The sequence below is a fragment of the Cydia strobilella genome, chromosome Z (genome assembly GCF_947568885.1).
Source record: "Cydia strobilella chromosome Z, ilCydStro3.1, whole genome shotgun sequence".
NCBI classification, from domain to species: Eukaryota; Metazoa; Arthropoda; class Insecta; order Lepidoptera; family Tortricidae; genus Cydia; species Cydia strobilella.
Genome location: NC_086068.1, coordinates 10,758,436 through 10,772,497, shown reverse-complemented (window position 1 = coordinate 10,772,497; position 14,062 = coordinate 10,758,436). Strand labels below are relative to the sequence as shown.

Here is a 14,062-nt window from a genome sequence, read left to right as displayed (position 1 = left end):
CTCCAGGGCGGTCTTGACTTCCTCTGAAGGCGTGTTGATGGGGAGGCCTCTAACGGCCACTTTGAGCCGCTTCTCACTCTCCAGCCCGTAGATGTTGAAAAGCGGCTTAATGACGTCTGAGGTCTCTCCCTTCTTCTCGGCTTCGTTGATGGCAGCGGTCGCTTCTTTTTCCAGTTTGGAAAGGTGGCGAATTACCATGCGGTATTCCTCCTCGGAGCGGGGTTCGGAGCGTATGCCCTCCCCTATCGGCGTAGTGAAGGGCGGTGTCCCGAGTACTTGCGTTAGGTCCTCCAGGACCCTCGGCCAGTTGGGAAGAATTTCGGCGAAAATGGGTGGGTACTTGAGTTTTTTTTTTTTTGAGTACCCACATCATCTTCGCCGCAAGGCTGCTTGGCACTATTGCTCTTGTTAGTGCAGGTATCTTTATTTTTTTGGGTGCTGTTATTTTTTTGGATGGAATCTTTTTTTTTAGCAGCCTTGCTGCCGGTGGTCGCTGTGTACGCGTTGGCTACGCCCGAGGGGAGGGCTGCGGCCTCCGCGTAGCTGCTGGTGCTGGGCCCCGCAGGTGTCGTTGCGGTGGGCGCCGTCGTGGAGGTTGTCGCTCCCGGCTTGAGGGCTTCAGTGCGTACTGTGACGCTGTCAGGGCCCTTGTGGGGGCCTGGTGTGGGTTGCAGGGCGGCTCTCATTTGGGCGCGGACTCGCAGGTCAGTAGGCGGAGACGGGTTTTGGCAGACCCGTTTCGGTTCCTTCTTCTCTGGAGCGCTGCATTCCGGTCTCCTCTTCACTGCCGAAGGTGACAGGAGGTCCGGGTGCTTCTCCACGAAGCGGAGTAGAGGGGCGTCTTCAGGCAGCAGCCTTCCCGCCTCTCCCAGGGCGTGCCCTTGCAGCCTGATGTAGGCCGCCATCCACGCCTCCATGGCTGGAGACATGTTGCCGACCTCCCCCAGGCGAGCCACCAGGATGCGATCACGATCCAGTAACTCACTAGGGGTAAGCCGGCACAGGGCTTCCCGTGGAATCGGGGAAAAGGTGCTTCCCGGGGCCGCGTCGGCCGCTTGCCACGGCTTTGGGGAGCCGTCGGCGGGTGTCGGGGTCAGGACGTCGGTGAACTCGGCGAGCTCGTCGTCGAGTTTGGCGTCTGGCTGCGGTGTCGTGGGTGCGGGTGGGTGCGAAAACCCGCTTTTCGTACTACCTACCCGTCCCGTGTGAGCGGGGGGGTCAGTTTCCGTAGGCGGGTTTCGTGCGGGTATGCCGGAAACTTCCCGTTCCGATCTACCCAACTCGTCCGCGGGGACGAGGGGGGACCGTCGCGAGTTTTTCCGGCGCGGCTTCATGTTCCTGGGGTCCACTTGCGACGCTTTACTGCCGGCCGAGGTCCATAGTACGGGTCCTCGCGGCTGCAGGGTTCTATGGAGTCGCTGATAATCCCCTCCGGCGGGGCCGGGCGCGATTCGCCTGTTTTTTCGGCAGGAAAAAAACGTACGAAGTAGCTGGTGCGGTTAAGGTGCGTCCGTGCAGGTGGCTACCGTTGGCAATCCTCGGCCGTTTGCCGACCGGTCAGTACTGTTTTTAAGCAAGTTACTCACACAATGACGCGTGTACAGACGTGCCGTTCACACATAGAAACGCAAGTGATTTTTGATGTATAGCGTGTTCGCCCTGTGCTATTGGTTTAATGTGACTACCGTCGAAACATATTACTCAAGAAGATCACGATCTGCCTGATCTTACGATCGGCCGCCGATATATACACGACAAACCATATCCAAAGTAAACTGTAGGTCTAAAAGTTGATTGACCCATAAACAATTTTTGTTACTGGCTGTTTGAAATAACTAATAAAGAGTAAAACAATTGACGCATATTTTTATTTATTTATACTAAAATATCTTTTACACATCATCAGGTAAACAGTTTATTTACTGGCAGTACAAAAGTGTGTACATATATACTCAAAACATATATATTCATCTTTTTTTGTACAAATGAAGACTTCTAATCTAACGCACATTCACATCAGGCTCAGTTTGTGGCTCACAGTAAAGACCATTGGTATTATATTAGTAGTAAAGACAACGAATGAGAATTAAATACAAGATAATATACTATTAGTGATTTTGTATGTAAAAACATTGAGAGTATTAGCTTGTATTATATTACCTAGGCCTCATGAGTACGATTTTTTCTTAGACATGACATTACACATCTAATACAATCAATGAATCTTTGCTCACGGTAAGCCACTGTCAGTCAACGTCAAACTAACAGTAAGCTGCATAGATAACTGACCTCCCTGCAAACAAGTAACGATATCGCAACGCCGCAGTAAGTAATACTGACTGTGCTTCTAATATAAGCCTTATGTAAATGTGCCCTACGGCAGTCTTCTGTATCAAATGGTCCACATTTAAACTAACATAACAATTATTGTATAGACGATATAAAGCTCAGAGGCGTTTACAGTCTGGTAAACTAATGATTCTGAAAGCTCCTCATACAGTAATAGATTTACACCATTACTCATAAGGACCCAAAAATAGCACCATACAATGGTGTTCGTAGGTAATTCCATCTTATGTTTACTTAACCTTAAGTATAATATAAAGGTCTCATGCGAAGTCAAAACATGAATTTATAAAAAATAAATCTGATTTGTCATTATCACAAATGTTTAGGAATATTGTTTCTCAACCCCTATATAAGGCATAAGGTTGTCAGAAATTATGCAAAATTGAACCCTGTCACATTGAAACAAAGTTCAAAATCATGTGGGAAATATATTCCCTCTCGCTTATAAAGGCTTATTTTATAAACTAAAACCTAAAGCAGCCTTACAGATTGTACAACATTATCTACTGGGAAATTTAATCACAAGAATAAACTTTCAGCACGAAATTTCTTCATTTGTAAGCTTTTTTTTTTACTTTCTTGTCTTTTCAAATGGCATTAAGGTTACATTTTATAAAAGCATAAATGCTCATACAAACTAACTGCATGTTTGGAATGTGATCAATTATCATTTAGCAGACAATTTTCGGCATCATTTTACTTTGGGAATCAATAGGGCGCCGTGATAAATTGATAAAATAATATACAAAAGTGAGAAAAACTCCCTGCCCCTATCACATGTTGCAGAAAAAATAGTTGCAGTAGCAATATGCAATATCGCCAATATGGCATACTGAACGATAAATACCAGAATAGCATGTTTTTAAAGTTTCAAGTTATTAAATTGTCAGTCTTGAGTGTGTGAATCTTTGATATAAAATTAAAAAGATACTAAAATCCAAAGAGATAAATCTCTTCAACAACTTCTACTTTCTAGAATTAATTTATCAGCTCCTGAACCATGATCATATTACAATGATATCTTGCAATTCATGCCATAGATTGCTCCAGCTATATTTATGTATAAATTAATCATTTCCTTGAGAGATTCAATGAAAATTGCAACACTGACATTCCTATTGGCTCCAGGCCTTTAAAAACATACCTACCTCTAAAATGCATGGCAGCTTACATAAGAACACAATCACAGCATTGCAGAGTATAATACAGACACTTAATGCCACAGCTATCTTCTTCAGGCGTAGAGGTGGTTGAGCGAGCTTTGTGCGGAGGTGGGGGCCGGAGGTACACACTGTCCGGTTCAGAGGTGTCTGGCAATTTATGTCTAATGGGTTCCTCGTTGCTTAAATAGTCTTTATCGTCATCAGTGTCTTCATTGCCCTTAGCATCACCGGCTGCCTCCTGTAAAACAATGTTTCATTAATGAATATTCCATGTCATCGGCAGCTAGTTGCCCATTGCATATTGTCAATTTTACAGTACATTCGATTTTGTGTAAATCACTGCTTTCTGATATTAAATACAATGAAATGACAGGTCTCAAAATGTATGGGCAATAATACACAAGCATCCATCCTCCTAGATGCAATGGATTAGGGTATTGGGCACATAATGGCGAAAGGCCAGTCAGGAACCTGTTTTTTCCAGAGATGGATGCAAGTAAATGTTTGCTAATCATTACTCAAAACCTAGCGATAAACTGTATTCTTTATAGATGTTAAGAAAATCTCTCAAACAATGGGACTAGAACCCACCACCAAGTTACCAGATGGAAAGTTTCCAGCACTTCCCAATGTCAGGTAATTACGAAATAGACTGATTTAATATAATTATTAGTGATTTTCAGAATTACCCTAACTTCGGGAGGGATTTCTAATTCCCAAATACACTAGTTATTGTACAATACCTAATAATCAAATGCATAGTCGTTAAGTAAGTTCATTAGAACATAATATTACTCGGACAAAATTACTCACTTTAGTTTCATCATTGTCTTGATTTATTAGATGCTGTTTCTCATCTAAGTTGGAAGCTGTAATATTCGCTGCCACCGCCGTTTCTGTAGCAGCTAATGCAGCTGTGGGTAACTTGTGATCCGGACCAACTAATGGGCCCGTCTCATCTGTCTTCTTGTGAGTTGTGTCATGAGAATCACCAGACATGCTATAAAAAACGAAAACTATATTTGACAGAGGCCAATACGACACGAATATACGTGCTGTCGAAGTTATTGCATTCAATGCGATCGTATTACATACTGGTGACACGCGCACCGTTTCTAAGAAAAATGTAAACAAACTTGTATGCAATATCTTGTTGGTTTTATGAAATACCTTACTAATGCAGATTCAATTCGTTCCCCAGACAATCGACGCCATGTGTTTCTGATTGTTTCAAAACTGCTAGTTTCTTGTTCTTGCATTGTCGTAAAATTCAAACCAAAAAGTTTGCAAGCTGTTTTGTAAACACAAGTAGTCGGCAATTTTTAATCTTACAGAGGCCAGGTGAACTGTTTTAAAATATTGGTATTTTTGTTTAATTCTTTTCACTATTTATTACATAAAATTTAGTTTTGTTTCAGAGTAGAAAAACAAAAATACGACACAATGCAACTGCACTCTCAGTACATCTCTGAACTCTGAACTGAGTCTGCCTGATCTGTTCGTGTTCACAGATTACACCAAAGAGTATATAACCACTACGTTTTGATTACACTGTACCACACCACAGAATAAATAATAGTAATATCTGTAAACACTGTTGTATTTTTATGATGCCTGTGTTGGCACCACCGTTCAGGGAGAGTTCGGATCTTGAGGATATATTTTTAAGTCTGGTCACATATGTTACAACGTTATTACGGTCACTTAGGCCCCATAAGCACGAGAGCTTAAAAAGCGTTGCGTGTGAAACGCACCCATAAGTAAGAGCGAGAAAGAGATATAGCTTTCTCGCTCTTACTTATGGGTGCGTCACACACGCAACGGTTTTTAAGCTCTCGTGCGAATGGGGCCTTACGGATTACATCGACCTTTTTCTTTCAAGTGTCAAGTTTCAGTCAACTCTTAGGCTTCATAAACACGAGCGCTTTTTCAACGCGCGTTAAAAAAGCGCTTGAATCCATCCGCACGCTAAATGAGGGCTATCGTTTTTTTGCTCACCAGTTGGCGCCTCTGTTGATGGTGGTCCAAAAGACTAAAGAACAGCTGTCAGTCATTGCAGTGACAAGTGACATTTGACATTTCGAAGTATGGAAAAGACCACCATCTACACTAAATTCGCGAATTCGTACGCGTTAGCCCTCATTCGATTTAACGACCAAGGCTTCGGCAATGCAAGTCGAAAATCCAACAACGCATGATAAAAAGCGGCATCGCCATTATTATTCATTTTATTTTAAACTTTATTGCACAATATAACAAATAAAGTACAAATGGCGGACTTAATGCCTAAAGGCATTCTCTACCAGTCAACTACCAGGCTAAACAGAAACAGTGATAGGTGCAGGCATTGAACAAAAAAAAAGCAGAATAGGTAACTTAAAACAAAAACTATAGCGATAAATAATACACACTACCGAAAATAAACTTACATATACATACTATAATCAAATAAACTTACATATATATTACTTTTTTTTACGTACCCAGTAATACTATGATGATACTATGCCTACGATGGACAATTAACCAGTGAGCTTGTCGAAAAACTTGCGTAACATGCGCTTAAACGAGAGCTTGGTTGGAGCCTGTCTGATGTTGAGTGGGAGATCATTCCAAAGCCAGATCGCCTGAAGGGTGAAGGAGTTAGAGACAAAACCGGTGCGATGAGAAGGAACAGTAAGCTTGAGACTACGGGAATCACGAAGGGTGCAACCTGATCGGGCGGTTATAAAATTAAATTTCGAACTAAGGTAGCCGGGCGCATTCCGATCAAATAAAAGAGAGTATAGTGTGCACAGAATACGCAAGGACCTCCGTTCTCGAATAGGAAGCCAGTTAAGTCGGCGGCGATATGCAGATATGTGGTCATATTTACGGAGTCCAAAAAAAAATTTGATGCCGTTATTAAGAAGCCGATCTAGTTTGTGTGAATACACTATATTAATATGTGTCATTTAAACGCTTTTTTAACGCACATTGAAAAAGCGCTCGTGTGGATGAGGCCTAAGAGTTGACTGAAACTCAAATAGTAGTCAGGTTATATACTCTTTGAGAGTAATATAGGACACTTCGCTGCAAAACTAGACTCCACACTCGCGTTCGCGGCTTCGCACCGCGATTCGCGCACGAGTGTGGAGGGCCCTTATCACGAGGAGCGGGAAATTTAAAATATATAGTTTGTCAAAGGACTGTCTCATTTCAAACATAGACAGAGAGAATCATACTATCTTTGTCTTACACCCAAAAGAAAAGGATGAGTATAGTTTTTTTTTGTTCTTATTTACTGACAATTTGGAATCTACATTCATGGGTTTGACCAACTATACTTCAGTAATGTTCACATAAGTCATAAAATAAGTCTGAATTTTATCAGTCAGTAGAGAAAGGTGGCAAATTTGGAAAATGTGGACGTGATTGCTCGATTTTCACACTATACCTCTCTTCAAACCTGCCCAGCCGTTTTCGGGAACTCTGGGAAGAGTGGTATAGGACCTCGGAAGACATTTTGAATTATTTTTGTAAAAAAAAACATTAGCATTAAATTAGGCCGCAATTAGACTATCATAGAAATATGATCTTAAATAGGTACCTATATACAGTGGAAAACCCACTTTGTCAGTAGTAAAAAAGGCGCGAAATTCAAACTTTCTGGAGGACAACCCTTCGCGCCTACATTATTTTAATTTGCCGCCTTTTTCTACTGTAGGAAATGGCTTGCCAAAGTATAAGTAAGTCATGTTGCTATATTTTCTATAGGTCCCTAGTAGTAGAGTGTGGAGCCTAGTTCGCTATTCAGCGACATCGACTCCACACTCGCGTTTGCGGCTTCGCGCCGCGATTCGCGCACGAGTGTGGAGGGCCCTTATGATGGTCGTCTAATTCCCGGAGAAGGACATAGGATAGTTTTTATCCCGAAAATCATCCCTTAAGAATGTGAAAAGCGGGATGGCATTGAGATAATTTATTAAGTGCCTGCTAATTTGTGTGCTTAGGTTTTTTAACTGATGTTACTAAGTCCGCGCAGACGAAGTCGCGGGCAAAAGCTAGTAAGTAATATGTATCGTTAAACGGTATTGGAGTTATAACGATATACTGGAATATTACATAGGATGTATTCGGGTAATTTCGTATGTCGGATAATTCCGAAAATCATCTAATTTTCGGAACGATTATCTGAAAAACACCCAAAATTCAAACATAATGAGCCCCTTTTCGTAATTATCCGACGGTTTTCGACATTCGAATTTCGGAATTACCCGAATACATAATATCAGTCTTTAGCCTGGGCAAGTCTGCCGAACTCCCCGTAGTACCTACGGGCAGCAGTATAAACTGTTTCATCATTCCTGTTCATAAGAACCCAGAACTCAATTCAACCCAGAAAATAAATTATTTAGCCCAGTGGTTCCCAAAGTTGACTGAGCTCCGACCCACCTAACAAAAGTTGCCAAATTCGCGACCCACCTCTTGGCCGTCTTAAAAATAGGCATAAAATAACGCTCAGGTGCCCTAGTAGTTTCAGGGCCCACTCCATATTCGCTCGCGACCCACTAATGGGTCGCGACCCATAGTTTTGGAACTGTTGATTTAGCCTATTATTGGTACTTTTATCTACTCACAATTTGTAAAAAGATGGCGACCTCTCGCGTCGTCGATCGTCATTATTGTAGTTGAGCACAATGTCCTTCTTTTTGTTGCGTTTGCCGGTTGGAATCCATATAATGCCAAAGGTCGTCGATTTTCCACTTTTAGGTGTTCCGTATACGTTATACGAAGAAGACGACGGGTAGCTTTTTGGTGATGACGGGATGAGGGGCTTTGATTTACTTGGTGAGAAATCGAATGATTTCGATGTTTTAGGGCTAGCGCTTTTCGATATTGATGTCCCGCTGCTCTTACTTATAGGACTTGCGGGGCTTTTGGGGCTTTTAGTAGTAGAAGTAAGACTTTTGGCGGTGTAACTCCCAGTTTTGCTAGAAGAGCCCATTACACTGCCCTTGCCTGAAGTGACTCCGCTCTTTCCACTACCAAATCCACTTTTGCCGATGGAACCCAGCCCGCTCTTGCTAGAGCCGGCTCCCGGCTTCTTCATTATCGGTGCCAGGGTTGATACTGGAATAAGAAAAATAACAATAGTCTTTGATACTCATTTGCTGCGTAGCTAAGTTTGTAGCGCTACCTGGTAGCCTCTGTAGCATAGTTTTTCCGGTGTTAACGAAAATACTTCTTAGAAGTACATAGGTATAACGACAATGTGTAGTGATAGTCCAAAATAGAATAATGATTCTTAATGAGTGGACTAGAATTATCACAGCTTCCATACCATCTCCATACTTACAAAATAAAACCGGTCAAGTGTGTTCGTTTAACTCGCGCACCGAGGGTTCCGTACATTCTTTCAATTTTCTCATTATCTATACTCACGAGACTTTTGACCTAAGCACAATTGCAATTGCTAAGGATAATTCTGTACAGCGCCATCTATGGGCAAATTGGCTAACTAGTTTGCGCGACTACGTATGTTTATCACGGATAATCATTATCATGGGAACCGATTTCAACAATTTTTAATTTATTTGAAAGATGTTTGTTGTGTAATCTCATAAAAAAATCAAGTATAATAAACACACCCCGCAAAGGGGCTTAAATTGCAAATTAAATTAGTACCTAGTATTTATAATAATGTTATTTTATAAAGTTTTTTTTTTTAATTTTTCGTTGGTATATAATAAAAAAAATCAAATGATATCCAACTTGACTTGGTAACTAATTTGTGAAACACATTAATTGCAAGATTGCAAGTAGGTATGTCAGGTACAGGTACGTAGGGACCCTCTGTAACCGATATGTTACTCGTATTGTATTATGCAGGTGTTCATTAAAAGTTAATGTTCAAATTGTTCTTGATTATTCGATATCACGTTACATTACACAACGATAAAATTACGCATGCAAGTGATTTATCAAATCTAAGAAATGCTAAACTGTTTCCAAGTTGACGTCATGGACATATGCATTTATATAAGTGCATACAGACTGCAGGTAGGCACTTGGGCAAAGGCATAACCGGTTGAGCAGTATTTATGTATCCTTTTAGATGTTACATTCGCCAGGCAACATTTCGACATCAATGTTTTATTAGAGGCTTCACACGCAATAATCTTAATCGCTTCTAATATTGGCCAATACAAAGAGAACCAACTATTGTCAAAAAGTATAGCAGGCCAATGCATTTGTACTCTGTCAATAGTCTAGTCAGCATTTATTTATTTATGACTAATTAAGCCTTTAAATAGGTAAATTCCGTATATATTATTGATGAGGCATTTGGGCTATCTATATGCTTAAGGTAGAGGTCAGTTAACGGCTTAACGGTTTAACGGTTACAGAGCGAAGATTGAGTGGATTAGGTAACATGTATGGATGAATAACACCTTTTCGTTAACTAACAAGGTTACTCAATATATATTTACATGTGCAATTGGTCTCCTTAAGATAATATAAGATAATTTGCAATATTGAAGTAAAGCATGTATACAATATGACCCCTTAACCTTAGATATGAAATTTAAACTACTAATTTATGCATTAGGTACTTACTTTGTGTGACCTCGAGATTTTAATACGTGTTCATCCAAATCACATGTGTCACATTGTACGAGTTTTAAAACGGCGATTTCTCCTCTGCTAGTCCTATTCGACACGCAGCGTGCGTGCGTATGGTCGACCGCCTGCTGTGTACGTGTGTACTGTACTGGGGCCTACACGGTCTACACTACACACATCGGAGAGCACGAATAAAACACAACACTACTCCGACACAGCCCAACAACTTTCGCCACAACATTAAGTATCTACTTACTTATGGTGGTGCCCGTTGTTTTCGTCTAGTCACTGGTCACCGTTTGATGCAGGATTTTTTCATCCACAAGCAATCACGCCTGCTTTATAATTTCCACGCCTAATTTCTTTTGTTTCGTATCCAACAAGTGAAACACCTGTACAAGTAGATGGGTGTACCTAGATGTAATAGGTAGGTACTCTAAAAACTAGCGTAGTAAAATCTTTCATTATTTTATACTTTTCCATAGGGATGTAACGATACACGATTTTGCCGATACGAATACCGATACCGATTTTTAAAGTAAATAATCGGCGATACCGATATAGACACCGATATCAATGGCATAGTAGTTAGTTAATAAATCAAATAAGGAATTATATACCTACTTAAGAAAAGTTTTCCATTATTTCCTGACTTCCCAGAGGACTCTGAAAAACAATCGACACATTAGACATAATAACAGGACGTTTTTTAATTAACATCAATATATTGCGAGATTAATATATAGGTCATACTGCTGAGCAACTTCTAATGAGACGAATAGAAAATCAAAGAGAAAAATGGTTTTTTCATACATTTTGGGCCGGTCAGATATTGATGTTTCTATGGAAGAGCTAATTTTTTTCTTGATCTCGGGGTTTGTTCCATAGTAAAAGGTGCTTAGTAAACCTATATATTCACATCGCAAAATATTGCCGGTAATAAAAAATACCCTGTAATAAAGTATGTAGTTTCATTAGGGACATTTACACACCCGAAGAGCAAACCACGCAGAAAGAGAAGCGTTTAAGAGAACAGTAAGGTTGTTTGTAAGTATTATTTGATGTAGGTACAAATAATGTTACGTTACGTAGCGCTCAATTGAATAAAATTCAGCATCCACTTCACTGTCAGCCACTTAAAAGGCCAATTTGAGTTAACTACCTGGGTACCTATTTGTTAAATTAACGTTAACGTTTACAAAACACAAACAAATTTAGCGAATTACGTTGAGTTTCCTATTAACCGTAGCATGCGTATTTGCGTAGCACAAATGGATAATTGCTAGTTGAAAAATAAAAAAATTGACGATGCTTTTTCTACACATGACTGTATAAAAATGTTGATAAAAATACTACATATTCAATATTATCAGTGACGTTAATAAAATCCCAAGTCAAGTGTCTTATCTCATATAATCATTTACGCTACTCGATTCGATTTGCACGTCCTTTGCTCTCTTAGCAGCTTGGACATATAATTATACACCCAGTGGTAATTCTTCAGGCACGACAGACCGTCTTGATAGTTTAATTGTTTCCACCGTCATCTCGGGCAATTCCGCGAATTAAACTATTAACGTCGAGTTTATCTGTGATAACACTATACCTAGGTACTCGTATAAGTAACCTAGTAAGAACTTGTAATGTAATCTGCAGAAGGGTACGTAGACATGTATGTATAGTATATTGTATTCCTAAAAAAAAACGCGAATATACGGCGCGTCGCACACCTACCACTTCCATATCCAGTACGTAGTTCCTCATGAAGTTCCTCGGACCTCCTGTGCGAACAGTCAAATAAGTACAGCCATCTGACAGTCCCGCACGACGGATTGCCGAGGTTTAGAACAGGGTTCCGTATGACACCCAAGCCCGAAAAATATTCATTCCAGAGACATTATATCATTATAGTGCATGACCTCTCAGAAATACTTGATCGATGAATTGACCTGGTCAACCTCGGTGAAGTCATGATTGCTATTCTCATTGCTTACTGGACATGCGCCTCAGACAGACCGGTCTAATTGTAATAAGTAATTGTAACCTTCTAAGGCTTCCTACCTACCTACAATCAGACCAATTCGGTGTGATCAATATGTTTTTTAAATCATTATGTTATGTGTTATGTGTATATCATTTACTAGCTAGTAGTTTGGAAGTTGAATTAAATGATTAAGTTGGTGTAGGATGAAAGTTAGATAAGTACTTTCAAAAAGTTAGGCATATCATATCATTTATAATCTAAGTATATACATTTCACTTTAAGAAAAGTTAACAATAAATAATAATAATAATACAGAAATTGATTAATAGAAATTACAATGTCAATTTGGGTAAAGATAAATGTTAACAAAAGCTGATCCAAAGGGTTCAAAATGCCTGTGCCCGTTATTGTTTCAACATTCCCCCTCGAACTTCGGTTACACCTTACCTATCCAGTGCAAGGCTGCTTAAGATGGAACATAGGCGACACCTTCACTTAGCTTCTCTTCTGTTTGGTGTAATTAAATACGGCAAGCCGTCCTATCTTTCGGAGAAATTGCTTTGGCGTCAACAATTTCTGCATTCCGTGGCAGCTTCCGGTTCCAAGCTACCAAGTGCTGGAATGACTTGCCGCCGCCTATTAGAAACTGTGGTTCCAAATTCGGTTTGAAACGGAAACTGCGTGAAATATTTTTTGACATTCAAATTAAATCTGGACCCGCTGCACGTTAGTTATTTGTATTTCTTTTTCTTCTTTAAAATATCAAAAAATGTTGCATAAATCACCCAATAAGTATTCATTACAATTACAATTATTTATTAATAAAATTACAATTTTATAGTAATTACTAATTACATTACAATACTATTCTAAATTGACATCATTTTTCATATCCTTACATTAAATTATAAAAATTACAAATATTACAATGCATTCAATGACTATTCATTTATTATGTTTTTTTTATATATATTTATATACATCTTATTAATATTTATATGTCACTCCCTAAGGCCTTGGCAGAATAACAGCGTTGGAATTTGCCTCGCTTGCAAATTTCAACAATATGCTGAGACAGGGCCTCTTCCCTACTGCACACATTGCTGGACCCGTGTGTAATTTTTATGTTTTTAATGTGTAAATAATTTAATTTTTTGTTTTTTTTTTGTTTTTGCTATTATTTTTATATTCCCTTTTTTAAACATTTTTTTTCTTTCATTGTATTGTCCTGTGTATGTGTGCTTTATGGAATAAATGTCTTTCTTCTTCTTCTTCTTCTTTCTTCTAATATATACACGGTGCTTCCTGTAACAGGAGCATTAAATTAAACTGGAGGGAACAAATGTTTGTCAGTTTGAGGAGTACAGCCTCCAGTTTAATTTAATGCTCCTGGTACAGGAAACACCCGGTAATTTATATATATATATTAATGTTAGGTCTCATTATTCTCATCCATAAACTCATTCACCGAGTAATAGACCTAGATAGATCTTAGATCCGACTATATGTACACAGTTGCAGATAGACATCAAATGGAAAATACCACATATCGGCCTTTGCAAGCCCCTTAATTTTTTTCCCCCAAGAGGTCACACTTCATTGGTTTTCTGAACCTGAGCAAGCTCAGTAGCGTAGCAGCTGCCAATAACGAGTCCGGATTGAAACTTGTTTCTTTATGCGATTCGACGTGCATCACGTTATACGAACGCAATCGATGTTGTTATGCTTATGTTGTCGAACACTATAAGTATTATGTATTTCCCGTTCGCCACAACCACCTTTGTTGTGGTTTGTGGCGAAATAGGGCTATTGTGTTGTCAATAGGTGCAGGGGACCGAAGCCGGTATGCGAAACCTTCGTGTCGATTTTCTTTCTAGGGAACTTTCGTAAAGTAGAGTATTTTTTCATCTATAGGTAAGAGTTGTACCAAGCAAAACAAAAGCGTGCATTAACGTTCAAT

The 14,062-nt window shown here is 39.7% G+C and overlaps 1 protein-coding gene across 1 annotated transcript; it reads right to left on the bottom strand.

Annotated features, from left to right (window-relative positions):
- Positions 1-1,858: 1,858 nt before the first annotated feature.
- Positions 1,859-10,251, bottom strand: LOC134754397 (uncharacterized). The gene is made up of 4 exons (XM_063690702.1): positions 10,113-10,251; positions 8,132-8,624; positions 4,326-4,512; positions 1,859-3,750 (listed from the first exon to the last, which is right to left on the bottom strand). Exons 2-4 carry the CDS (start codon positions 8,602-8,604, stop codon positions 3,517-3,519), a joined length of 894 nt encoding a protein of 297 aa, XP_063546772.1. The 5' UTR covers positions 8,605-8,624; positions 10,113-10,251; the 3' UTR covers positions 1,859-3,516.
- Between the last annotated feature and the right edge of the window lie 3,811 nt (positions 10,252-14,062).